We start from the raw sequence: 27582 nt of genomic DNA, 5'->3' as shown, positions 1-27582 counted from the left end.
CGGTAATTTCGACTAAAATTTGGGGATAATATTAAATAATTATTAAAAATCCAGATTTTAGATGAAATCCCTTAAATTTCGGCCAAAAATTCGAGGTAAATGAAATTTCGACCGAAATTTATTTTGAAATTTCAGCCGAAATAAACTACTGTTTAGTATATAATCAATTTCGGTTTCGTTATCAATTTCGGATTTCGGTCGAAAGTTAAAACCTTGGTTGATCCATATATAAAATATCACTTCCCATATATAAAATATACAGTGGGTCCACTTCATAGGATGATCCAACCTGCTCATCTGTTGGACCACAATATAATATATAATTATCTCGATAGAATGATCCTAGCCCTTCACGGTCGTCCTTCTCAAGTCTAAAATAGAAACTCGTATTCGGCATTCTTGATTCTCGTTTTCTTCCTCGCAAAGAAAAGAAAACCGAAGAGCGTGATCAAACAATGGCGTACGTCGAAAATGGTACGCGCGTATCCTGCAATCTCTTCTCTCTGTTTACGAAGAGAGCTTTACTCTTTCTTAATTCTCTTTTAGCTGTTAACCATATGCTTTTATACAACTGGGAACAATTTAATCAGGGAAACATCTTTTCTTTACAAATCCTAGATTCGAAATCATGAATCTAAATCTAGGGTTTAGGGTTTCGATTCATGCTGAAAGTTAGGTTTGATTCTAGATATATTTTCTATTCATGTTGAATTTGGGGTTTTTATGTGCTTGCTTTGTACGTTATAGATCTGTAATTCGAGGGTTTATTTAGCGTTGTAGAATTTGAATTTCTTTATTTTGTAATTCATATAGATTCGATGAACTAATGTACAATGAAGAATGTTGCAATTTTCACTTATTTATTTGGACCATTCGATTATAGAAACACTAAATTCCTCTGTTTTGGGAGCATTCAAAGCCTATTTGATTGTCAAATCTCCCAATTTTAGTTGATCCCTTAACAAAAATGTTGTGATTCTATTGGCCTTGCAACATGGTAGCTTTGTTAATTAGGAACTTGGAGCCCATTTGGAGTGATTTAGCATTTCAATTAAATCAGTTCTCATTTGGAAAACTAACACATCGCCACTATTTTCTTGATATTTGTTGCTTCTAGCATTTTCTATTTTAGACCCCTTGCTTCCTGCATCGCTTCTCTTCTCGCATTAGCTTCTTACTTTGGCAACTATGGTATTACCGCTATAATCCAGCATAATGGGTTTGTATTTTTATCTTAAAATCCTTTGGTCCTTTGTTCACCAGTTATGTTTTGATAATATTTTATCCAAGAATAACAGTTGACGTGGACATAAGGTAGGTAGTCTATCCAAGTATAAAATGAAACCCGACTTGCTATCCCCATTGAGAACAACCCCAATACCAATACCACTTACTGGTTTTATGGAATAAATTTTAGGTGGGAAGGAATAGATTACCCAAGTACTTATTTTCCACAACCCTAAAATCTAAATATTTGTCTATCAGCATGCCTTAGTGGGTGGACAGGTTTTCATATTCACAGACCATTTGAGGACTGTTGTTTTCTTCTCTTTTTTTTGAAGACGTATTTATGCTTTTCTTGAGGGTTATCATGGAGAAGTTCATCCATGTCTTCCTATTGGATCTTGACATGTTCTATCACAATTACCAATCCAATAAAATACAATGTCTTTTGTTATTATATGAGTAAATGTGTTTTCGAGGTTAATACATCCTATTGGATCTTGACATGTTCTATCACACTTCCCAATCCTATAAAATACTTTTATTCTAGCCTTAAAAGGCTTCCTTTTTTTGGTGTTTTTTTAATGCCATGCCCATCTGATAAGCCTCCTTAAAAGTCGATAAGGGCTGTAATGAAAGAACGTCTTGTATAGAATACCGAAGGCCTTTAGATAACCTGATACCAATTGGTCATCTCTCTCGGCAAGTTCATTTCTGGTTTTTTTTTTAATGGTAGATAGTATTAATAATAGCGAAAGGAGACTGAGATGGTCAATACAGATAATACAAGATCGAAAAAGGAAACAAAAGAAAAATCAAGGGGGGAGATAATCAAATCGCTCCAAATTTTCTTTGGATACCCCATCTTTAGCTTGCTTATCCGCTACCCCATTTGCACTTCGCTTGACATGATAAGCAACTATTTGAGAACCTTCAATATTATCTTGAATTTCATCAAAAAGAGCCGAATCTCCAAAGAAATGAGTGAGTTCCATTAAACCACCTAATTGCATTCTTTGAGCCTCCTTCTATCTCCACCTTTTCCAATTCAACATTGCTTAGAAGTTTAATTCCTTGGTGTATGGCCTGCACTTCCGCCTCATTAGCATCCAAGATACCTATTGGGCACGAATAGGCCCAACTGACATTTCTTGGTCATCTCTATTCCGGATGGACCCGGGTTTCCCATACTTGAGCGATCAAAATTAAGTTTCAATATTCCTTGGGCGGGTGGCTCCCACACTTGATGCACTTTGGGCTCTTCCCTAGCTCCATTGCAAATTGCTCTCCAACTATACCATAGATCATATGCAGACACAAATGCAAATGGCTCCCACACAAATCCACTTTGGGTTCTCGACCAAGATATTGTGATTGCAATCATCTTATTAAATAGGAAGAGTGGTCTCCTTGACACTCATTTGAAAACCTGTGCATTTCTCTCCCTCCATAGAACCCATAAAGTAGCAAGAAATGCTACATTCCATAGAATCTTTCCTTTTCCCTTCCACGAAGTCAATTCCCGGGAAGACCCACGCTACACCAAATCTGGATAACAATCTACTCCACAGCTCTCTTGCTACCTTGCAATGTAATAATAAGTGATCCACCATTTCCCCTGCTTGTAAGCATAGAGCACAATGATCGATGATTAGCATCTTTCGCTTCCTCAAGAAGTCGACAGTCTGTATCCTTTCTGAAATTATCGCCCATGCAAATACACAGACCCTTGGGGGAGCTTGGATGCTCCAAATCTTGGCTACGTTAGAGGATACAGAGCATGGGACTAATAGAAATCCCCCCGAGTTCCAAATCCAAATTCTGTTATCTTCCCCAGAGCGTTTAATGTAGTATTTTTCCAAAGTTGCCAGCAATCTATCCACTGACTCAAGCTCTATGTCAAAAAAATTCCTTCTAAACATTTTTTGGTTATTAATTGATAAAACTTTTCTTTGTGCTCATTAACACTTTTTTCTTCTTCCTGAAGGCTTTGAAGCTTGGAAAGTGAAGTTTGGTAGTAGTTTGTTTTTCTCAAAGCCTGCAATTCACTTTCCCCAACTACCAATTACTTTTTTGAATTGCAGCAATTTGTTAAAAGAAAAATGAAAATGACCAAGAAGCTCACAAGTCAAACAAAAAAAAAAAGCCAAAATTACAAATGGAGAGCGTCTAGAAACTCTATCCTTGGGCTATCCATTCATAGGTCGGCCAGTCTATGTCAGTCTATCTCCTTTATTATTAGCAGATCTCCTAACATGTTGAAACAACAAACGGCGAACTTTTACCCTCTCCAGGATTCCCTCAATAGTGTTAGCGAACCTCGAAGTATATCTAGTCTCCAAGTTTATCCACCTGACCAAGTTGTTGAAATCTCTTGCCACAATGAGCCGACCTAAATCTCCAATCTCAGTTATGTGAATCCCGGTTACAGCTGCCTGCACCTCCATGTCCCTCGCGCATCGTGATATGATTTGTCATGATGCTGTCTGAGATGAGGATGGGATCTCGTTCCTTTCTTTCCATATTACCCAAATTACCGCCAAGTGAGATAGGGACTACAAGATGTGTCCCTTTTCATCCAATGACTATAAGACCATCCCTTGAACAGATCAACAATGTGTTCAGGGAATACCTATTGAACTTCAAAAGGTGCTAGAACAAAGGATCAACTCTGCCTGTCCATCCTACAATGACCGAAAATGTGGTTAATTGTCTCTCCTGCCTCGATGCAGAGGACACAACGGTCAATTATGATGCGCCTCCCACTATGTAAGGGGTCTACAGTTAGGATTTTTTGAGGAAGCTATCAATGCGAAGCAGACTCTTGGTGAGGCCGAATCCAAACTCTCCTATCTTCTCCTGTCTTCTTGGTACAATTCGAATCCAATTCTGCCAAAAATTGAGCCACACTCTCGAGCTCTAGTGTGATATATGGAACATGTGACCAACGTGGATTTATGGATTATTTTTATAATCAGGTTTAGTGTGTTTAAAGGAACCCTTGGATATAGTTTTATCTGCTCTCATATAATTAATGAATTCTAGGATGGGGTTCACTTTTCCATGAAAGAATCATCTTCTACCATATCATTACCAGCTCATCTCTTTTTATCGGGGACCATAGTAGCAGCCCATTGCTTAAGACTTATGCCCATTTGTTGCTATCTTTATAATGTCGAACAAATCTATGATTGTCATTGATTGTGTAATGTGCCCTCTTTTATTCTAATGCACTTAAGTGACTTAAGTAATTCTTTCTTGATTCATGTGAAGGATGGGCCCATCTACATCAAACTGTCTGACATTGAAGTGGGCTCCATACGTGTCAAAACCGAGCTCCAATCCTGGGTCATGTATCATATCTTTTCCCCTGCTCTATGTCTTCTGCTTTGACTTCAATCCTAAGCTAAAACGTTGATAAAAAATTAAGATGCCATGAATCTCGTCATGTGTTCAAAATTTAGGCTGCAGTCAGTCTTATTCTTGCGATTAAAATCTGGTTGTGAAGTTGTAATACATCACTCACCCACTCTTTAAAAGAACTCGACCTCGAGTTCAATTTGCCTTCTTCCAAGTACTCTATCTCTTTTTTTTAACAAGATAGGTGGAGAGATAATACTCGGGTGGTGTATCATTGAAAAAGATATGCATAAACTCCTCCAAAAACGGATGAATGACGAATGAAACTTCTATACTCATCTCGTCCAATCAACCGGTTCTCTTCTATTGATCGACAATATATCTATCGACCGGTTCACTTCAACGTAGGTTGATTATATGTCAATTTTCTTGTCACAAATTATTTTGATTGCGTGCCCTCAGGTACAATTTTCTCATCACTAATTCTGCCGACCATGTTATTGAATGGATCTTCTATTGGATTAGTTCGTTGTATTTGAAATGATTCACATACCTCAGGATTCTTCTCTCAAATCCTCATATGATGCTCCTTCATTTTCTAAACCTAGAAAACAATTAAGTGTTGTTTATTGTGAATCTAAAGCGTGCAAAGTGGTTTGATCATGTAGAATTTGAGCAAGAACGGTGGTGAATTGTGCAAACTTCTCTCCCATCTTGTTCATAATTTGGTTGTTGCTCTGCTTGATGTCGTAATAACTCCTTTATCTCTTCAGTAATCTTGTTCTAACTTGATTCTTTACTAGAATAAGGATCAGAGGGCTTTCTAGGAGCTATCGTATCTCTGAAACCGAATAATGTAAAACAAATCTATGATTGACGCGCTGATAGCAAATAATGTTGAACAAACCAACGATTGACTCTCTCATACCAAATTATAATAAAAATTGTACTAAAACTATAAATCAAGAGTCAATGGTAGCTCATGATTTCAAATCTCCACAGTTTAATTCAAATATGAAATATAAGGAATAAATTACTGTAGAAAAACTCACAGCAACTAACCTTTAGTGATACTAATATATGAAACTTGTAGTGGAAATAAATCAAATCTATGTTGGGTACAGCCATAGATCAAAACCTTTAAGAAATATATGGAAACTTTACAATAGAGATCATCCAAGGGCTGGATTTTCTTTTCTAAGAAAACCATGAACAAAAACACCTACACGCAACCTCCTTTGTCTTATTCCAAAGTGTATAAAGAACTGCTGAACATATCAGCCCCAATTCCATATATAACCATCATCTTAGGGTTGTCCACTAGAGTTCTAATATGATTTCAACTTCTAGTGAAAAGAAGATAAAATAAACATAAAAAACTTATTAAACTAGTGACTCTTTTTAAAACACTAACAGTCCTAACCCTTCAGCCAAATAACTATTGACAAATCAACTCAGTGCCAAACTCTAATCCTGTGAATAGTAACATAAAGAGTGTTCTGAAATGGAAACCAAACATTAATATCTAGAATCAATTATAAAGAACAAATTACAACAAAAAACCTTTGGTTGAATAAAGATTCCAACAGATGAAACTTTCAGTGAAAATAAATCAGATCAAAACCTTTAAGAAATCTGAAAAAAATTATTGCAAAAATCTTCCAAGGATCGAATTTTCTTATCTAAGAAAACCCATGAAAAACAACTCTGGAAACTCATGCACTCAGCTTCTTTTCTCTTATATCAAAATGCATATTAAAAACTCCTGAAAACTACAGTCCCAATTACACATATTTAACCCCCTTTAGGGTTGTCCACTTAGAGTTCTAATTGGATTAGAATTCCTAATAAAAAAGTAAAAAGGAAACATTAAAGACATTAAACTAAGGTAAGGACTCTTTTTAAAACACTGAGTCCAAACACTCATACCTTCTAACTAACAAGATGTTATGATCAGAGGGCGAGGGCCGTGAGGCTTCAACGTCACAAGAGAGACGGCAAGAGTTAGGGCTTTTTTGTGCAAGAGACAAGCAGAAATGCCTTCTTCTTCACGGCTGCACGAGAGACGGCGATAGAAAAGGGTTTAGGATTTTTCACGCAAGAGATGGATAGTTGGGTTCTTTCACCATGTAAAGGCTTAAAAACTTTGAAAGAAAAAAATGGACGAACTATTTTATCGGAAACATGTTTTCAATACTTAGAAATGTGTTTCCGAATTTCCAGAAACAAGTATTAGTGAAATCTGAAACGTGTGTTTAAAAACAAGGAAACCCATTTCCAAGATGCTTCCCATATGATGCAGGACGGATCTAGGGGAGTAGATGAAATACTGAAAATCTGAGACTTGGGTTGTTTGAATACAGTGCCGATCTGGACAGATCTGTTACTTTGGAGTTTTAAGATGATCCAACTGCTGGATGGGGTTGATCTTTAGATATAGTTTAGACTATAAAGCTAAGATCGATCTACAAGTTAGATGTCAATAGTTTTGCTAGAGGTTTCCTTTAGGTTGAAATCCTTACAACATTAAAAGGTATAGGAGTTTCAAAGGACTAAGAAAAAAAAACGAAGGACTAAAAAAACAAAAGAATTTTTTAGTATGGATCTGTGAATTTTGGTCAGATCTACTAATCCTTACAACATTAGATGTCAATAGTTCTAATCGAGAGCTACTATATTCAGCACATAATTCATGTATTCAAGAACCTTGAGTATGGATCTGTGAATTTTGGTCAGATCTGAACTTGAAAACTCCAGATCTTGCAGCTCTTTAGTGAAAAACTCTTTAGGTAAGAGAATTGAATGAATTAGATAGAAAATTAGCCAAGGAATTAGCTAATGGAACCATTTTTTTCAATGTATAGCAGAACCTGTTGCTATCGTGAACTAGACTGCTAGTTATTAGTTTCTCAGTGGGAATTTTTGATAGAAAAACTGTGTTCTAGCTAGAATGTCAATTGGAAAACTTTAAAAGAATGTATATCTATGGAGGTAAAGTGGAATTGAGGATAGATCCAGGGTTCTAGGCTACTAGATCTAGATCTAAACAAGGACTAATCTTGGCCAATGTAGGGACTCAACAAGTGATGCACAAATAATAGATAGATAGAAAGAAAGAAACAACATTTTCAAAAAAGGAAGAAAGAAAGAAAGAAACAAGGAAAAGAACAAGATCTCCTCTCTCTCTCTCTCTCTCTCTCTCTCTCTCTCTCTCTCTCTCTCTCTCTCTCTCTCTCTCTCTCTCTCGGTGGAAAAGATCTCAGAAAACTTCCCCCTCTCTTCCTCAAATTCTCTCCCCTAGAGAAAAAACGAAAAGTTTCTCAGTCTCCCTATGTTCTTTACAAGTGAGCTCCTCATGGCTATATATAGGCCAATGAGAGAAGGGTCCAAAAGAATGATGTGGCAAAGAAACTGGCATGCTACAGCTGTCATCCACTTAAGTGATGAGGTTGCATGCCACTTGTCACACTCATGCAATGCAAGTACAAGTGGTTCTCACTAGATTCTTCATTTCTCTCAACTATGCAATGTACAAGTAATGCAAAACATACATGATAAAATGTACATAGAAGACAGCTAAATGAAGGTGCAATCCACGCCCAAGCATGTGGAGAAATTCATCCAAGGAGAAAGTGAAAATCAGCCCAAGTGTCAATGTTTCACACCATATTATGTTGTCTCCTCCGTCATGCTCCTCCTTGCCCTCAAGGTCGAATTATTGAATTAAACACTTTAATCCACCGGGGTCCCATATCTTAATGGTCGCGGTCTCTTGAACTCTACATTCAAAATTTGTTGGGATCAAAATTGAAACACGAATTGAAAAGATGAAACGACCAAATGGGTCAGCAAAATCAAGATGGTCCTTTACAATGCGTTCAACTGAATCACCTTCATCACCATCAATTCTCGTATTTTTCTTCACTAAAAGATCAACATTGTCATGCCTAGAGGATCTTCTTAAAGGCTTGGGGTGCTCCAAAGTCCTCATAAACTCTCTATCTGTCTCTTGTGCTTGGTTTGGTAGGTCCTGATTTACATCACAATCAAGCCTAAATTCTTAACCCTATTAATGATCCGATTCATAGTCTTGGTAATGACGGAAACCAGGAAAAGAGAAAGTAGATCTGCCTGACGCAAGCCTTTGGAAATCCTGAAAAAATTCTTTGGGAGAATCGTCCACAAGAATTGGGAGCCAAGCAGGGAAAACACAAACAAGCATCCAACCACGCTACCGGTAGCCAAAACCCATGCGTCCCAATAGATAATCGAGGTAGCTCCACTCGACTCTATTACAGGTGTTTTCAATATCCAGGTTGCACATAATGCCACTAACACCACCACAGTGGTAGCGATCCACACAAAAACCTTTGGGAGAATCGTTCACAAGAATTGAGAGCCAAGCAGGGGAAACACAAACAGGCATCCAACCACGCTACCGGTAGTCAAAACCCATGCGTCCCATTAGATAATCGAGGTAGCTCCACTCGACTCTATTATAGGCTTTTTCAATATCCAGGTTGCACATAATGCCACTAACACCACCACAATGGTAGCGATCCACACACTAATTAGCAATCAAAGCCTCGTCAAGACTTTGTCTCTCATGAATGAAGGTGCACCGAGTCTTAGAGATAAAAAAACCAATCCCAGCATGTAACTGATCGGCTAGAACCTTGTACAACCCACAAGGCTAAATGACCAAAACTTCGTCAATATCTCTACACCATCCTGCTTGTGGATGAGAGTAATGAAATTGGTATGAATACTCATACAGACTTGAACCAGAATAGATCACAAAGAAAGCCATCAAGTCAACACGAAACACCTCCCATAATAAAAAAACTGAAACCATCTGGTCTCACGACCCGATCACCTTTCAGAGAGAACACAGCTTTCATGACCCCTTCTTCACTGAGCAACTGCTCAATCCTAGATTGATCCTCTTGGAGTGAAGAATAGAACTCAAGATCTTTCGACATTGCTAGCTATCTCTCATTACAAGAATAAATAGTCGAATAAAACGAACGATCTTGGCTGAGATTGCCGAAGGGTCACCAGATTGCACCCACTAAATCATCAAAGACTGAATGTGATTTGATCTCCTTCTGACCAAAGCAATGTTAACAAAGTAGGTTATATTCCTATCACCATCACGTGACCATGTGGACCTAGAACATTGCCGCCACATGATCTCCTCCTGTAGAACAAATAGATTGAACTCCAATCTAAGAGAAGCTCTCTCAGCTTTATTTGATGGGGCAAGCTCCTCCAAAAAATCTAGCACCTGAATAAGCTGCAAAAGTGCCTCCTTTTGGGCTTGGGGCCCATTAAACTTAGACTTGACCCACACCTTAAGTTAGACTTAACGAACCTAAGCTTTTGAGTAGTGGAAAAGTTTAATGCACAACCAGCAACTGGTTCCAACTAGATGCCTCTAAGCAACTCAAGAACTCTTGGGTCAACCAGCCAGGCTAAACTCTAAACAAAAGGGGGGAAAGAGCCCAGGATTCCAACTTGGAATCCAGGAGAATGGGACAATGGTCGAAAATACGGTTGAGTAGAGCCAATTGAAAAGTATCGAGGCGAGTCACACAGCAAAGATGACAAATAAAAAATGGTCAAGCCTACTTTTATGAATAGGACAGCCCACCCAAGTGAAAAGGAATTCAGAGAGCAACCTATCTACCCATGAAATTGGAGAAAGCTTCTATGGAACTAGAAATGGAAGCCATGCATGTCCTCTCAACCAAGAACCTAGCAACATTAAAGTCATCAACCAAAGGCTCGAGCCGAACATAAAGGTGGCGACGCAGGCTATGCGGCTCGTACACCCCACTAAAAACCAAGAAAAAGTTCCGAACAAGGGGCGAAGCCGAACAGAGATAGAGAGTTAGCCAACCTCCTTCAACACTAGAAAATACTCCTCGAGGTCACCAAAATACCCATGGCCATCCCCGCCAACAATAGGAATGAGCACCGAAACCTATGCTCGCACGACAACTCCCTCCAGCCATCCACAGAGAATGAATCCAATCTAGTCCCTTAAATAGAGAAAGTATTAGGCATGTGTTATGACACACTACCCTTAATGTGAGCCTTTCAAAGAGGATCGCCTAGACCTCAAATGTTCCAGCAAAGAACTTTCGTTGAGAAACTGAATTCAAACCCTTCCTCCCACTAAGCTCTGACAGCCCCAAGAGTGATCAACCGTCACATGACCACTTCCACCATGAACCACGCAATACGAGCTAACCAAGCTTAGTTCATTGGAAACCATGTTAAGCTCGTTGCCCAAAAAAGGAAACAAATGATGAAAATATGACCCCCGACAAATCTAAGAAGTAACCGTTAACAAGGATTACCCTCCAGATTGGCAGCTTAGTCAGCAGGTTCATGTAAAATGACAATGCTATGCATATCTAAAGTTGGGCCTGAGAATCTATTAAAAAACCCCTTACGTGCAGTCCTAACAAAATAAATCATAACTCTCATCCTAGAGAATTTCTGGTGAGGTCTATTTAATTTGAAAGAGGACATCCAGAGTATCACATTGTCATAAATTTTGCTTGATTTCAATTTAAATAACAAAGTTATGCACATCTAAAGTTGGACGTAAGAATCTTTCCATAAATTCCTAGCATATATTACTAAGAAAACTAACCATAAGTCTCTCATTCAAGAGAATTATGGGTGAGGTCTATTTCGTTTGAAAGAAAACTTAACAATTACATTTTGGGTGAGTTTTTTGTTTTTTGTTTTCTAGTTACATTATAACTAAGTGTTAAGTTTTCCCAATTACATTTTGGGTGAGGTCTCTTTCCTGTCACTTCCCTGTTTCACATTTCCCCTTTAGTTTTTCTATTTGTTTCCCATTCCCGACGTTTCAATTCCCGAATTCGTTTCCCAACCTGACGACGATGGTCATTTTTTCAGTACTAGTGAAAAATTATGATTGAATGCTTATTGTGATGTTCAAAGTATGCCATGTGTACTTGTCCTAATTGGTGGATGAACTTGGAGATTTGACTTGTGTTCTTTTGCACATAGGCTCGTCTAATATTTGATGTTGAGAGGAGTTTCAGTTTTGTAAGAACGTACTTCTGTCCAAGATGACTTGTATTCCACCCATTTTTTATTTATTGTGCATGACATGAACTGTTGTTAATTCAAAAAATATAACTACTTTTATATTCATGCACTAATATAACTAGTATTTTTATATTCTTTGCAGGTTAGGGGGCTTGATTTAGTGCTGTTGTCTTTATATGAGAGTTTTGAAAATTTTGGTTTGTCTTGCTTGGACCACCCTAATTCTTCTTTATCATTTTAGATGATTGATGACTGATTCTCATGGAGATCGTGAAGGGCTTCAGCTATGATATTTTTCAGTATGCTATGGGCAGATTTTGGTTTTGTTTTCTATATGATGGGTGTCTCTGATTCTGACAGAAAATTGGAGCAGATGCTCATGAAATCTGACAATCACAGCGAGAAGTATACTTCTGCCACGTTTTCGTGCCGTTTCTGTTTACAAGGCTGTGACTAATTCTTACAGGAAAGTACGGCATTTCTAAACCGACAAAAGAATAATACAGTCCCGAAGAGCTGAACGGCTGTCCAACTCCCACAAACACAAGGGTGTGGGCACTGTTCTTGGCCTGTCGTAACAAGAAACGAAACTCCATACCTGAAGATCATTACCTTCTTCCTAGATCAGAATATAGACATTGGTACAATAAAAGGTTTTGCAAATCTTCAAGTGACACATCATAATCTACCTGGCAATCTTTTCGGCCTGACAAAGAAGTCTCATGTCCGAGGTTTTGCAAATCCTCAAGTGACACATCGTAATCTATGTGGCAATCTTTTTGGCCTGACAAAGAAGTCTTATGTCCTCAGAGTTGCGTGGCATTTTAACTGAAAGAGCTCCTTGCACAGTTCATGTGTTTCTGCTTTTATGACCAGCGATTATTTCTTTATTTCCATTTCAAAGTGAAAAGATTTTTCTCCGTATAGAAGCTGGTACGGTTCAGAATATTTGAAAAGTACTCAAGAGAGTATAAATATGGGGCGTCTAAAACTACAATCTGGAATCAAGGCAATTGAGGAGGAGCCTGAAGATTGTGAGTTTACGTCAAACAGTGGTGCTTTAGCATGTATGGTGAACTCAGAAATAGGTGCAGTGCTGGCTGTCATGAGGAGAAATGTACGATGGGGAGGTCATTATATGGGTGATGATCAACTAGAACATTCTCTCATCCAGTCTTTGAAGGCATTACGAAAGCAAATCTATTCATGGCAGCAGCATCAATGGCATACAATCAACCCTACAGTTTACCTCCAGCCATTTTTGGATGTGATTCAATCAGATGAAACCGGTGCACCTATCACTGGAGTTGCATTATCATCTGTTTACAAAATTCTCACTCTCGACATACTTGATCTGAATACTGTGAACGTGGAAGACGCAATGCAGTTGGTAGTTGATGCTGTGACAAGTTGTCGGTTTGAGGTGACTGATCCTGCATCAGAAGAGGCGGTGTTGATGAAAATACTTCAAGTTCTCTTGGCATGCATGAAAAGTAAGGCATCTGGTGTGTTGAATAACCAACATGTATGCACCATTGTAAACACATGTTTCCGCATAGTTCATCAAGCAGGAACTAAAGGTGAGTTGCTGCAGCGAATAGCTCGCCACACAATGCATGAACTTGTTAGGTGTATCTTTTCACACTTGCCAGATATCGATCACGTGGGATCTCCATTGGCCAATGGAGGTGGCCTTTCTCTCAAACCAGAGGTATTGATACCTTTGGCTTTTTTCCACTCGATTTTCCCTTTCTGCTGAATGTATGAAGAAACTGTTTCTTGTGCAGGCGGTTGGGCTAGACAAGGATGATGCTTTTGGAGGTAAGCCATTAGACAATGGCAATGGCAGTTCTGAGTATGATGCTCCACCAGCTATTGTTGGTTTTGCTTCAAATGTTTCAATCTCAACAGGTTCAGTGGCAAGCTTGGTGGATACAAATGCAGTAGGCCTTGCTAGTAGCAAGGAGGCATCAAATGACATGCATCTTGTGACAGAACCGTATGGAGTTCCTTGCATGGTGGAAATATTCCACTTCTTGTGTTCCCTGCTAAATATTGGTGAGCATGTTGGAACAGGTCTTAGATCAATTCCTATAGCATTTGATGAAGATGTTCCACTATTTGCTTTGGGTTTGATCAATTCAGCTATCGAATTGGGAGGACCTTCTATGTGTCAGCACCCTAAGTTATTGGCTCTGATACAGGATGAACTATTCCGTAACCTGATGCAGTTTGGCTTGTCAATGAGCCCACTTATTCTGTCGATGGTGTGTAGCATTGTTCTGAATCTGTACCATCATTTGCGTATGGAATTGAAACTACAGCTTGAGGCTTTCTTTTCCTGTGTGATTTTGAGGCTCGCACAAAACAGGTATGGGTCTTCATACCAACAGCAGGAAGTCGTGATGGAGGCTCTTGTCGACTTTTGCAGGCAGAAATCATTCATGGCAGAGATGTATGCCAACTTGGATTGTGATATAACTTGTGCCAATGTGTTTGAAGATCTTTCTAACCTTTTGTCGAAGAGTGCATTTCCAGTGAACTGCCCCTTGTCTTCAATGCACATTCTTGCTTTGGATGGGTTGATTGCTGTTATTCAGGGAATGGCTGAGAGGATAGGAAATGTGTCGCCGGTTTCAGAACAAGCACCGGTGCACCTTGAAGAATATTGTCCATTCTGGACAATGAAGTGCGAGAACTATTCCGATCCTAACCATTGGGTTGGATTTGTTCGCAGAAGGAAGTTCATTAAGAGACGGTTAGCAATTGGTGCAGATCACTTTAACAGGGACCCGAAGAAAGGGTTAGAATTTTTGCAAGGAACACGTCTGTTGCCTGATAAACTTGACCCCCAGAGTGTTGCATGCTTTTTCAGATACACAGCTGGATTAGAAAAGAATCTTGTTGGCGATTTCTTGGGGAATCATGATGAGTTTTGTGTTCAGGTGCTTCCAGAATTTGCTCGGACATTTGATTTCCAATGCATGAATTTGGATACTGCCTTGCGCCTATTCCTGGAAACTTTCCGACTGCCCGGAGAATCACAGAAAATACAAAGGGTGCTTGAGGCATTCTCAGAGAGATACTATGAGCAATCGCCACAGATCTTAGCTAACAAAGATGCCGCACTCCTGTTGTCTTACTCCCTCATATTGCTCAACACCGATCAACACAATGTACAGGTGAAGAAGAAGATGACCGAAGAAGATTTCATCCGCAACAACCGTCATATAAATGGTGGGAATGATCTTCCGCGAGAATTTCTGTCGGAGTTGTATCACTCAATCTGCAAGAACGAGATCCGCACTACTCCCGAACAAGGTGCTGGTTTTCCAGAGATGACACCAAGCCGTTGGGTTGATCTAATAAACAAATCCAAGAGCACTGCTCCATTCATCATGTGTGACTCCAGACCATATCTGGACCACGATATGTTTGCCATCATGTCGGGTCCTACAATTGCCGCAATTTCAGTGGTATTTGATCATGCTGAGCATGAAGATGTTTTCCAAACATGTGTGGAGGGATTCATGGCCATGGCCAAGATATCGTCATGCCATCATCTCGTAGATGTATTGGATGATCTGGTTGTCTCTCTTTGTAAGTTCACAACCCTCCTCAACCCTTCCTCTGTTGATGAACCCATTCTTGCCTTCGGCGATGACGCAAAAGCTAGGATGGCAACTGTCACAGTTTTTACCATAGCAAATAGATTCGGTGATTATATACGCACTGGTTGGAGAAACATCCTTGATTGCATCTTAAGGTTGCACAAGCTTGGTCTTCTTCCTGCTCGTGTTGCTACTGATTCATCCGATGATTCAGAGGTTTCTGCGGATCCGGTTTATGGGAAACCTGTTATGAGTTCCGTATCTGCATCATCCCATATCCCCATGATTAGTACTCCTAGGAGATCTGGGCTAATGGAAAGGTTCAGTCAACTGTTATCTCTCGATCCAGAAGACCCAAGGTCACAACCGACTGAGCAGCAACTTGCGGCTCATCAACGCACTCTTCAGACAATACAGAAGTGCCACATTGATAGTATATTTACAGAGAGCAAGTTTCTACAGGCGGATTCCCTATTGCAGCTTGCGAGGGCCCTGATTTGGGTGGCCGGTCGCTCTCAGAAAGGAAACAATTCTCCTGAGCATCAAGACACCGCTGTATTCTGCTTGGAGTTGCTGATTGCAATCACACTGAACAACCGAGACAGGATCGTTCTTCTCTGGCAGAGCGTATACGAACACATAGCCAGTATAGTGCAGTCAACTGTGTTGCCTTGTGCTCTTGTGGAGAAGGCCGTTTTTGGGTTACTACGCATCTGTTCGAGATTGCTGCCCTATAAAGAGAACCTGGCTGATGAGCTCCTCAGGTCACTTCAACTGGTACTGAAACTTGATGCTCGTGTAGCAGATGCGTATTATGCGGATATTACACAAGAAGTGGCCCGCCTTGTGAAAGAAAATGCTACACACATCAGATCCCAGATGGGATGGCGGACGATAACCTCCTTGCTTTCCATCACGGCTCGTCACCCAGATGCTTCGAAAGCTGGCTTTGAAGCATTGACGTTCATCATGTCCGATGGTGCTCTCCTTTCTCCTGCTAACTACGTGCTCTGTGTGGATGCATCGAGGCAGTTTGCGGAGTCTCGAGTAGGGCTAGAGGACAGGAGGTCCGTGCATTCATTGGATCTGATGGCCGACTCTGTTTCCTGTCTATCTCGGTGGTCTCGTGAGGCGAAGGATGCAGGCAAGGATGCTTCTAAAATGTCTCAGGAAATAGAGGACATGTGGCTGAGGTTAGTGCTAGGACTGAGAAAAGTGTGCTTGGATCCAAGAGAGGAAGTTAGAAACCATGCATTGTTGTCGTTGCAGAGATGCTTGACAGGGGTTGAAGGGATTTGCCTCACAAATGCATTGTGGTTGCAGTGTTTTGATCAAGTCATCTTCACGGTGCTTGATGACTTGCTGGAGATTGCTCAAAGCCACTCTCAAAAAGATTATCCTAACACGGAAGGCACGCTTGTGCTTGCCATGAAATTATTATCCAAGGTGTTCTTACAGTTATTAATGGAGCTTTCTCTGCAAACTAGCTTTTGCAAGCTTTGGCTAGGCATTCTTAGCCGTATTGAGAAGTATATGAAAGCAAAGGTGAGGGGAAAGAGGAATGAGAAGCTTCAGGAACTAGTGCCTGAACTCCTCAAGAACACTTTGCTTGTTATGAAAACAAGAGGAGTTATTGTGCAGAGGAGCGCTCTAGGTGGTGACAGTCTGTGGGAGCTAACATGGCTACATGTGAACAACATTGCCCCGTCGTTGCAGTCTGAAGTGTTTCCAGATGATGAAGAAGAAGCAGAGCACGCAAATAACCAAAATGAAACATCACGAAGCAGTGGTTCAGTCTCGTCCACTGATATGTTATCAGCGTCCGAACAAGGTATACCGACGGCAGGGTGAGAGCATAAACTGGTTGCTGTAATTTTAACATTCTATTATACCTGAAAGATCAGATTATGTATGTGGGTATTCCATTTTTACTGGCATTCATTGTAAATGAACCCTGAGGATTGGCGATTATTGGTAACTTTGGTTTTACATATTGAAAATTGCTTTTGGTTCGCTACACAGCCGAGTGATTAAAATGAGAAGAAGCTTTCTACCAAAATTCACTTACATGCACATATCTTTTATGTCTTTCACTCTGTTACAATGCTAGAGGGTTTGGGTTGTGTTTTCACTTCGTTAAGCAAAAACTTACCAAATGTGGCTATAGATTAGAGGGTTAGGATCAACCTATGGAAATGATTTTTGGGGCACAACCTATTTAGGCTGTTGCCGATCTAATGGACAGTTTGGATCATCCTATGGTGTGGGCCATAGCGTACATTTTAATAATGTGAGGAGTGTGATCATCAAAATACCTTAGTCGTGATATCATTTACCCCAATTGAAATGTTGACCCACTTTGGATCAACACCCGATTGAGATGTCCGATCGACATGTGAACCGGTGGTAACCTACTACCAAACGGCAGAAAGGACAAAAGCCCAAAAGAAAAAACACTTCTCTTCTTCCCTAAAGAGGGAGAATTTATAAGGTAGGCGTCCATGTATGCACGTGCATCCCAAAAAACAGTGGTGCCCACATTATTTGAGTGAATGGTAGCTGAGAAAATCTTCTTCATAGGATGATCATGCCTTCTCCTACAGCTTAAGCTTTTGGAATAACTGGTTGTTTCACATGGTATCAGAGCTCGGGGCGTGGGAACCCTGGTGTGCCTCCACAGACGAAAAAGTCCCTCAGGAAGATCTCGTAGTTTCCACATTCTTGTCATATGGAGGGGTGAGATTGTCCATGTTGCTTACGCATGGAAGGAGAGATTGTTGGGGTTTCCACGCAAATGTAAAAGATTCCACATCGGAAAAATCAGGGGATGTGGATTGTGCTTATAAGAACTTGGGCACCCTCCCCTTAATGGCTAGCTTTTAAGGGTGAGTTCTAACTGGTTGTTTCACATGGTATCATAGCCGAAGTTCCTGAGTTCAAACCAAGGTTTTAAATTTCGGCCGAAATCCGAAACCGAAACCAAAATTGCCAAAATTTTCAGTAATTTCAGCAAAGTTTTGGATGAAATATTAACTATTTAATTCTTTACAGAATTTCAGCCTAAATTTTGGCCCAAAACACCGGCATTTCAAGCCCTTCAACCGAATTTTGGCTGGAATTTCGGTTTCGGTGGGGACCAAAACCACCCATGAAACTAAAATTTAAACCTTGGTTCAAACCTCCTTGATAGCAAAAATCCACATGCAATGGCCAAACCCAAAAGAGGGGCCACATGTAGGCCAACCCTAGAAAGAGGGGCCACACTTGAGGGGAGTGTTAACGTATAAAATATTAAATAACGCCATCTCCATCAGCTTAAGCTTTGGAATAACTGGTTGTTTCACACTAACCCCCGATTTGTAACCCTCTGATTTGTGGAGGTTTAAAATGGACGGCACAAAGAATTTATATGGTGAATGGTGGTGCATGCAAGTGCAGCCCAAACAAACAGAGGGGCTCACATTTTTTTTTTGGGTGATCCAAACCATTCATTTGGTGTGCCTAGAAAAACTTTCTTCATAGGATGATGATCTTAACCCTCCAATTTGTTAGAGGCATAAAAAGGGATGGCACAGTATAGAAACCTCCACGGATGGAAGGGTTAGGATCATCCCATGGAGAAATTTCTATTCACACTCTATCTACGTCAGGGCCCAACAAATGAACGGTTGGGGTCACTCAAATAATATGGGCCCACAGTTTCTGGGCTTCACGTGCATGAACGGCCGTCCATCAGATAAATTCTCGAACGTTTGATTACGCCCTTACTAACCCTCAAAAGCTATGATTTTGTATTCATCTCATATTCACAAATCTCTCAAGGGTGGGCGAAGAAGGTTAAGTTTGTGCTGCTAATCCAGAAACCCACATCCATTACTGTCTGGTATTGACTTTAATTTCTTGGATTTGTTTCCTTCGATGCTTTTTTTCTTGTAGAATGCTAGAATCAATGAATATGGTTTATTAGATCAACACAAGTTAATCTTGATAAATCAATTAGATTGTGGTCTAATCAAGTTAATCTTGACATTTGTTACTCCCTTAAGCTTTCCATGTGACTTGTTTCCTTTGGGTGGCTTTCCTTGTTACACCACATGTATCCTTTAAATGCTCTGTTTAAAAATAACCTTGTTTATAAGCATAACTCTTGCATATTTAAAATAAATATGTATGTTAGTATGGATTATCCGTTTTGGGTTACACAAACTATTAATTTAGATGGTAGATCAGCCTCTTTACATGGACAAAGCTTTGGTGGCCAACTCTAAAACTTAGGCCCATGGTCTGATTCAACCATTCCCCATTTAACTTAAAACTTTCATGAGCTTTTGAATAATTCGTTACATATCTTAACTTGGGGATCTTTCTGTATTCAATTTAGCTTTTCAGCAAATATGAAGTATCCTGAAAAATATAAGGAATGTTTTTAGAATTATACCATATTTCAGGTCACATAAATTTCCATGTCAATCTTGCTAAGTTTTCTTTCTGTTTTAGGATTCATCTAGTGGCATGAATTTGTAGGTAACAAGTACCCAAGGACGCAAAATTCCCATGATTTCTAAACGAATAAACCACCTTTGTCCTAGCTAGATAACATGGCTTGCAGTACTTCTCTATAAGATCGTCATTGTATGTCTGTATTTGTGTGTGGTTTGTCTTCCATCTATGTATGTACATTAGTATGAGATTGCATGTTCAGTCATACTCAACTACTTATGATCTCAAATTGGAAATGGCACCAACTTGAGGACAGAAATGACATGGGTCTAAGAAGACCTCGGTCCTATAAAGTTTTTGTTATTGTCTTTGATGCTGGAATTTTCTTAACAATATTTTTTTTTCAAGCCATTTCCATTTAATTTCTCTTTAGAGGACTAGTTTGCATAATTACCTTTGGCCCATTTGGTTGCTATTTGTGCTCAATGCTTATGTCCAAGCTGTAAAAATTGCAAGCTACTGAATTTGTTGGTCCTTGGACCACCAATTCGGATTGTCTCCCATGTAGATGTCTTGCCACAATCTAGATGGAAGGACTGCATGTTGGTCCTTGGAGTTGGACTACCAATTCTGTTTATAGCTGATTATATGGGAGTTTGCTTCCAAAGGGAAACTTGAATTGTTATTGCATTGTCATTTTTTTTTTGAAATGGCAACATAATATATATATATATATATATATATATATATATATATATATATATATATATATATATATATATATATATATATATAAAGAAAGAACCGAGATGGTCCTTAAGGATTACAACCAAAGAAAAAGAGAAGCAAACAAAATCAAGGCGGAAGGAAGTCAAACCATTCCAAACCCAACCTAGACACACCCACCCTAGCTAGGGAATCTGCTTCACTATTAGCAGTCCTCCTTACATGCTTAAAAACAATAGAAGAACCTAGCACTAGGTCTGAAATCTCCTCAAAGAATGGAAGAAATCTCCACGGAGGAGCCGCAGCTCCCGAGAGCCAACTGATAACATTTGATGAATCGCCTTTCACGATAACCTTGTCATAAAATTCGCTATCCAGATGCTTGATAACCTTGTTATTGCATTGCCATGTTGCAGTCATTTGTTCAGTTTAGGCTTCTCGAAGTGAACTGTTATTCACATGCGGGGGAGGGTCAGTCCTGCATTATGAATAGACGTCCATGTTTTAGATGGGTGTGAATCCAATGATGGAAGCTTCCCTCTTCCTGTCAACATACCCAGAACAATCTTCACCTATGCTCATTGATTTAAATCCGTAAAGGAATTCATTCTCCTCTGATAAGAATTGTTAATGAACGTATGCATTACAGAAATTTGGCTCCATAAACAAAAAAGCATAACACCCTAATGGTCTTCACAGACCCTAGGAATTACACTTTTATAAAAATGGGTTCAATTATAGGGATCTTTGTGAGCTGGACTCCCTTGTTGAAATGCCAAAATGGAGAGCTCATTGACAAGATTGAGGCATTCAGTGATCAAAAGTTTAAAGACATCTATTTTCATTATTTTGCTTCTTCTGGGGTTCCTTGCCACTTACTATTTGATTTTAATCTGTCATTCAAAAAAAGAAAAAAAAAACTATTTGATTTTAATTCATCTTCTTTATATCCTTGTTTCATTTGGGTAATGATTGCTGTTGTCCTTTTAGTGATGAGGTTGGCAAAATATTTTGAACTTTTGAATATACTTTCTTCTTCATCTTTTTCTGTCCAGTTGTAGAAACTAGAAAGTAAGTTTCCTAATAGACCATTTAGTCTAGTGAGTGTTTCAGTTTTAGATTGTCAAATGCTAGTTGAAGAAAGGCACAAGAAGGCACTTTGTTTTGGTCTACTTAGGTAGTATGAGAGTAACCAATCACATTTCGTACTTCGAATTCTTGTGGGTTCGATTTGATGTAGTTCATGATTCACTTACTGAAATTTTGTGGAAATTTCAGCCATTCAAAAAGAGTCTGGAATTTCAGTTTCCTCGTTTTCCAAAAAAAAAATACAACTGATAAACCATTACAAAAACAAATCCCTAAGGTGGAATTTCATAGGATAAAAAATCTGATTTTTTTTTTTAAGAGGAAAAATTCTGATTTTATTTCCAATTTATGTTGGAAAATTCATCATTTTTATGTTTTATAAATTTTTTTTCCAAAAGGTTCATATATCATATATGAAAAGAAAAAGTCAAGTTCCTGGGTTAAAATTGTGTACATTATTTTATTCTCCATGCTGCTTCAGAATAGATATATGTTGGATTTTTGAAAAATTCCAGTTACTCTGATCTCTTGAATATACTCAGAATATCTGCCAAAACATCCAAAAATCGTATATGTTGTATGAATACATCAAGAGTTCCATCAATTTTAATAGAACATAGAAATTATTTCTACAACCACAGGAGTTATATCTAAGTTTTATTGAATTTGAACCAAAATTGGGAGTCCTCATTTCTATTCTGCATGGAAACTAGGTCTGGATTAGAGGTTTGGAATGTTGCTTGGGAAGAGACTTAAAATTTTTTTGTGTTTCCATTAGTTTGGTTTTATCTTGTTAATTTGTTGATTTATGTCGAGCAGGTATGGGTCGATCACCGGCAACTTTTCCCGCCAAACGAGGTCGACCAAATTCAACTCCCTCTCATATGCTTCCTGATGCTGAGCGCATTTTGTACGAATTGATCAAAAGCAAGGAAAGCATGGGGATCTGGATGGGTGATCTAAAACGTGAATCAAAACTGCAGGACAAAGTCGTTCGCAAATCTGTTAGCTCCCTCGAATCCAAGAACCTGATAAAGCCTGTTACTAATATACACAAGAAAGGAAGAAAGCACTACATGGCTGTTGAATTCGAACCCTCAAAAGAAGTCAGTGGAGGTTCATGGTACACAGATGGGAAACTTGATATGGAGCTTATAGAGGTCTTGAGAGTCCAGTGCTTGAATCATATTAAAAAAATGAAATTTGCAACAATCGAGAGGATATCAGAGTCCATCCGCAAGTTGCACATCTTTAAAATTGAAATTAGTACCCAGCAAATTACTGAGATTGTGCAGGCGTTGGTTTTGGACAATGTGATTGAAGAGGTGAGGAGTACTGGGAAGGGGGATTTTTCTTCCATGCCACCGGGAAAGGTCTGTTACCAGCTTTTCAATAGGGAATGCTTAGAAACATATGCTATAACATCATTTCCTTGTGAGGCTGTCCTTAGCTTAGAGAATGCACACCTGGTGGTATTATATCTCCAACAACTTGTGTCTATTTCAAAAAGTGGCTGGATTTTTAGATGTTATGGATGCCTGTCACGATTGACTTTCGTCTACAACCCCTCATTGCAGATAAGGTAATTTATTTGGTATGTTTATTTATTTAATCAAGTGAAGGAGGAGTTTTTTCAAAAGGAAAAAGGCAAATATACGAAAGAGAAGTTATCTGTATTTTTCTTGCTTCCTTAATGTCCAATAACGTATTTGTGTTCTGGATATATGTTTCAGAGCTTTCTTAAAACTGGGTAACCATAAGTCTTTCAGAGCTTTCTTCAATTCAATAATGTCTTTCTTGAATTGCATTTCATCTTGTGTATTGGGTGTGTGTGCATACTGAAAATACTACACTGTTACATGAACATTCTGAACGACAGTGTATTAGGTGGATATAAATTCATGCACATTGGGTCCTATTATCTATAGTTCTATACTATATAGAAAGAGAATTCCCTCCTACTTTTAAAAAGGTTTATAAAAATCAGTTTCCTTAGAGTTTTAAATTTGGGTGGACCGATCATCTCACAAATTAAACAGCTAAAATATATTAAGTTATATTCAATACCCGTACGCCTTAAAATTTGATTAAGTCATGTGATCATCCAACTTCTTTAGTCTGTTTAATTTTTAGAAACTTAGAGAACAAAGTGAAGATTCTATATCTTTCAAAAAATGTTAAAATCTAAAATTAGAGAAAATGGTTAAAAGCATTCCAATTTTTAATGGAATTTCAAACTCACTTAAATTCCCAACTCCCATTTTTTACGCTCACCCTGTCTATTCATTAGATGTAATTAATGATTCCCAACATTCCCTACATTGAGTCACTTGGGTAGAGGAAAAACACAGCGATCCAAGTGACGAAGATGAACCACATGGCAGTTTTGAGTGCCCATTTCATAAAAACCGATGCTGACAGTCTCCACTTGACAGGATCTTGTTCAAGCCTTCTGTTTGAAATATCCTCTTCACCAACTGAATGTTCCTCCATAGGATGATGAACAGCAGTCTGAGAAACAAAGTTCTGTACGGACAGAGAGCTATTCATATTCAGAATGCAAAACATAATAAAAATTTAAAACTAAAATATAAATATCTAGCTAGTACTGCTCTCTTTCTGAAATCTGAAGTGATGAATACTGATTACAGTTTTCTCAATGATCTTAAACTCGATTACATCTATTCAATAGAAAGAACTCTACCAACTCTTGGAATATCTGATTCATAAATAGATGATGCCAGTTGATAAGAGCTCTTTTATCTAAATTGAGGAATACCCATTTCATCTTTCTCAATGATCTTTTAGTCTACTAGCGTCATTCCAAAAAAAATCGCTCCCGAGACGATTTCATATTGGTTTGAACTTTAACCTTCAAGTGCATAAATAAACTCTAATAATCAGCAATAGTTTAAGGTCTGTGTTGCAAGCTTTCAAGTCTAGATTATTGGATAGCAATGATTTCATCTCTACCATCATCCAACTGTGTTTCTTAGTTCATAAAAATATGCCACCGAGTTACGTAAATAGGCATTTGATTTTGAAATCCCAATGCCTTAAAAATTAATATTTTGACTAGCAATACTGAAATATTAGTATGGGGGCGCGGTATCTGAGCTCAAGCTCAGATAGATTTTCTGAGGTAGAGTTTTTAAATAGGGCATCTCCCATGTTGTTTGACTCATCCAACCCATTCATTCCATAGAACCTGACATAGATAGATTGTTCCTAAGAAACCATCTCCATAGGATCATCATAACCGTTCGATCTGTACAGGACCATTTTGTAGACGTCCATTTTAAACCTCCACAAATCAACACTTACCATGATCCTATGGAGATGATTTCCTAGGGACACCCTATCTATGTTAGGTCCTATAGAATCAATATCTAACATAACCCAAACAACATAGGCACCCACCCTATTTAAAAACTCAAGCTCAGAAAATCTATCTGAGCTCAATATACTGACATTTATGTCCCGAATTACTGAACACCCATTACTGCTTTGTTAATGATCTTTCGCTTTACTGTTTTAATTCAATCAAAATATCTTCAAAGTTAATACATAAAAGTTTGAAACTATTACTATGTAGAATCCCTATTTATCTGAATTGATGAATACCTGTTACTTCTTTCTCGAAGAAGTGTCAACTAATTGCAAAAAATCTGAAAAATCTGATCTAATTAGATGATGGGTAGCTGCTGTCTGAACTTGGAGCTTACAGTGCATAGATAAGCAGTGGAATTACTGTCATGAATCCATGAATTCTCAAAGATGAGTGTTGAAATATGGGCCAGGAATATGGGCCCACTGCATGACTTCTGGTAACATGGAAAATACAATACAAAAGTAATGAGAGAAGAAGCCATGAAATAAGGCCCATTGCAATGACCTCTCATGAAATAATGAGAGGAAGTATATATATTTGCCCCCTTTCTTCCCTGGGCCACCCCCTCTAGTGTATGTATGCTACTCTTTTTACACTACAAGAGGGTGGGCCAGGGGGAAGAAAAAGAGGGCGAAGGGTACTCTCTATTTGAATAGGGTTGGGCTTCAATTATGTTTGGTAAACCATCTGTAATCACAGGCTTGGCCCCACTGTAATTCAAGAAAAGAAGTTCAAAATCAATGGTAAAAACTACATTCAACAACAAAAAAATACACGCTATTGAAATCAAGATTGCATGATTAGGTTGATTTTTTGGGCTATAGATGATCCAGAGCAAGGCCTATCAAATGGACGGTTCAGATCATTCAATGGCTCACTATGTTGTAGTAACTAGTAAGGTTGTTTCATTGTAAAACAATGAGGTCCTGTCTTAAAAATTCCTCATGGACAAGAAATATTGAGTATATGAAATTAGGGATTCGCTAGGGAATTTAGCGGGAAAGCATTTTATGGCTGACTTTTGCATGAGAGAATGGCCACGCAGGCTCAATTTTCATTTGATTTTGTCTTATTCAATTAATTTATCTGAGGTCGCTGTTCTCTCATGCAAAAGTCAACCGTGAAATGCCTTAGTGCGAAAGTCCCTAGAAAATCCCATGCAATTTTGACAATGCCGAAAACAAGAATGCAGGTGTTATTAAACAATAATCTCTGCATCAAGTCTTGCAAATTCGACAGCTTTGTGTTGTTGGGCCATGCTCTCTAGAAGAGGAATTAGCCCCTTCTCCACCTTTTCTTTGCACTTCTTCACTACATATTGCCGAAAATATAAAAAATGTCTAGAAAATCAGGGCCCTTGGGGAATTGGAGGATAAGATGTGGTTGATGCTAACAGGATCACAAGTGAATAGTATCTCCATCTTAGTTAAGGGTGTCAATTTTGGCTCGGGCTAGGAAGCTCACTCCAACTGGGCTCGGTAAAAGCTCGACTCGTTAAGGGTGTCAACTTTGGCTCGGGCTAGGAAGCTCGCTCCAGCTCATATCGGTAAAAGCTCGGCTCGGCTAAGCTTAACGAGCTGAGCCCGAGCTAGGACAGGCTCGACTGGGCTCGTTAAGGATTTAATATATTTATATATATATATATATACACTAAAAGGGTTGTCCAGGGAGTGAAAGGGGGAGGCAAAATATGTCACTTTTTTTTGGAACCCCATTTGTTACTTGGACCACCCCCCATGGTGTAAAAAGCGTAGTCAAATTACACTAGATAGGGCTGTCTAGGGAAGATGAGGGGTGTGAATATATCATTGCCTTAATATATCCTGAGCTCGGTAAGGCTCGTGAGCCTGGCCGAGCCGAGCTCGAGCTTGGTTCGAGTCCGAGCCGAGCTCGAGCCTGGTTCGAGTCCGAGCCGAGCTCTTGAGCTTAACGAGCCGAGCCAAGCTGGGCCAAGCTCAGCTCGGCTCGGCTCGTTTACACCCCTAATCTTAGTGAACCACGGGCCCTTGACCCAAAACGTGCCCCCTTGCCAATATCCATAGCCTTATTTAATGGTCACTTTCCTCTTCAATAGGAGAACCTAAATCTCTTTCCTAACTACATAATAATAGATAGAGTCCTACACAAATCCATCTTGTAACTAGGGTGGACATGGTTCTGGTTACTCCATAACCATACCAACCGCTATCAGTTCCTAATATTGGGAACCAGAACCGGACCGAACCATTGAACCGAACCAGAACCAATCTTGATCAGGTTGGTTCGGTTCTGGGTTTACCCAAAAGTACATATGAATATATGATGAAAGTGAAAAGACAGGGAAATGATATCAGCACACCCATGTTTTGTTATCTGCACCCTAGCTTTTGTCTATTTAAACTTTAAACGGCTCAGTTCGCTTGTTTGTTATCTACACCCTTGATATCAGCAGATTCAACACACCCATGTTTAAACAGTTCGGTTCGGTTCTGGGTACCAGAAACCCAAACCCAAAACCGAACCGAAAACCGATGGTTCCTCAAATTTGGGACCCAGAACTGAACCACCAAATTCTAGAACCGAACCCAATAGGCCGGTTCGGTTTGGTTCTTCGGGTTTGGACCCGAACCATGTCCACTTCTACTAGCACTAAGCCACTGAGTACTTAAA

General features: G+C 39.1%; 1 protein-coding gene and 1 pseudogene across 5 annotated transcripts; both read left to right on the top strand.

Moving 5' to 3' along the window:
* Positions 1-342: 342 nt before the first annotated feature.
* On the top strand, positions 343-17304 carry LOC143889676 (ARF guanine-nucleotide exchange factor GNOM-like). Of its 4 annotated transcripts, none has more exons than XM_077393971.1 (4): positions 419-474; positions 4498-4577; positions 11918-13387; positions 13464-17304. In XM_077393971.1, exons 3-4 carry the CDS (start codon positions 12653-12655, stop codon positions 17136-17138), a joined length of 4410 nt encoding a protein of 1469 aa, XP_077250086.1. In that variant the 5' UTR covers positions 419-474; positions 4498-4577; positions 11918-12652; the 3' UTR covers positions 17139-17304. The 4 variants fall into 4 exon arrangements, with proteins under 4 accessions (XP_077250084.1, XP_077250083.1, XP_077250086.1 ...); XM_077393970.1 differs by having other exon boundaries at positions 443-474; positions 11819-13387; XM_077393969.1 differs by lacking the exon at positions 4498-4577 and having other exon boundaries at positions 343-474.
* Positions 17305-18942: 1638 nt separating this feature from the next.
* LOC143890772 (uncharacterized) lies at positions 18943-23349 on the top strand (annotated as a pseudogene). Its single transcript, XR_013255244.1, has 2 exons — positions 18943-19170; positions 22362-23349. The product of XR_013255244.1 is annotated as an uncharacterized LOC143890772 (transcript).
* The last annotated feature ends 4233 nt before the right edge of the window (positions 23350-27582 follow it).

Source organism: Tasmannia lanceolata, unplaced genomic scaffold (genome assembly GCF_043159265.1).
Source record: "Tasmannia lanceolata isolate RefF3 unplaced genomic scaffold, GAP_Taslan_0.1 ptg000013l, whole genome shotgun sequence".
Lineage (NCBI taxonomy): Eukaryota > Viridiplantae > Streptophyta > Magnoliopsida > Canellales > Winteraceae > Tasmannia > Tasmannia lanceolata.
Note: the sequence above shows the minus strand (reverse complement) of the source record. Positions and strands in the feature narration are given on the sequence as shown.

Bases quoted from the DNA above. Each gene is read 5' to 3' on its own strand.
- LOC143889676 (XM_077393969.1), top strand. From the start codon at position 12,653: ATGGGGCGTCTAAAACTACAATCTGGAATCAAGGCAATTGAGGAGGAG. The intron at 13,388-13,463 runs GTATTGATACCT...TTTCTTGTGCAG, and splicing joins GCCTTTCTCTCAAACCAGAG to GCGGTTGGGCTAGACAAGGA.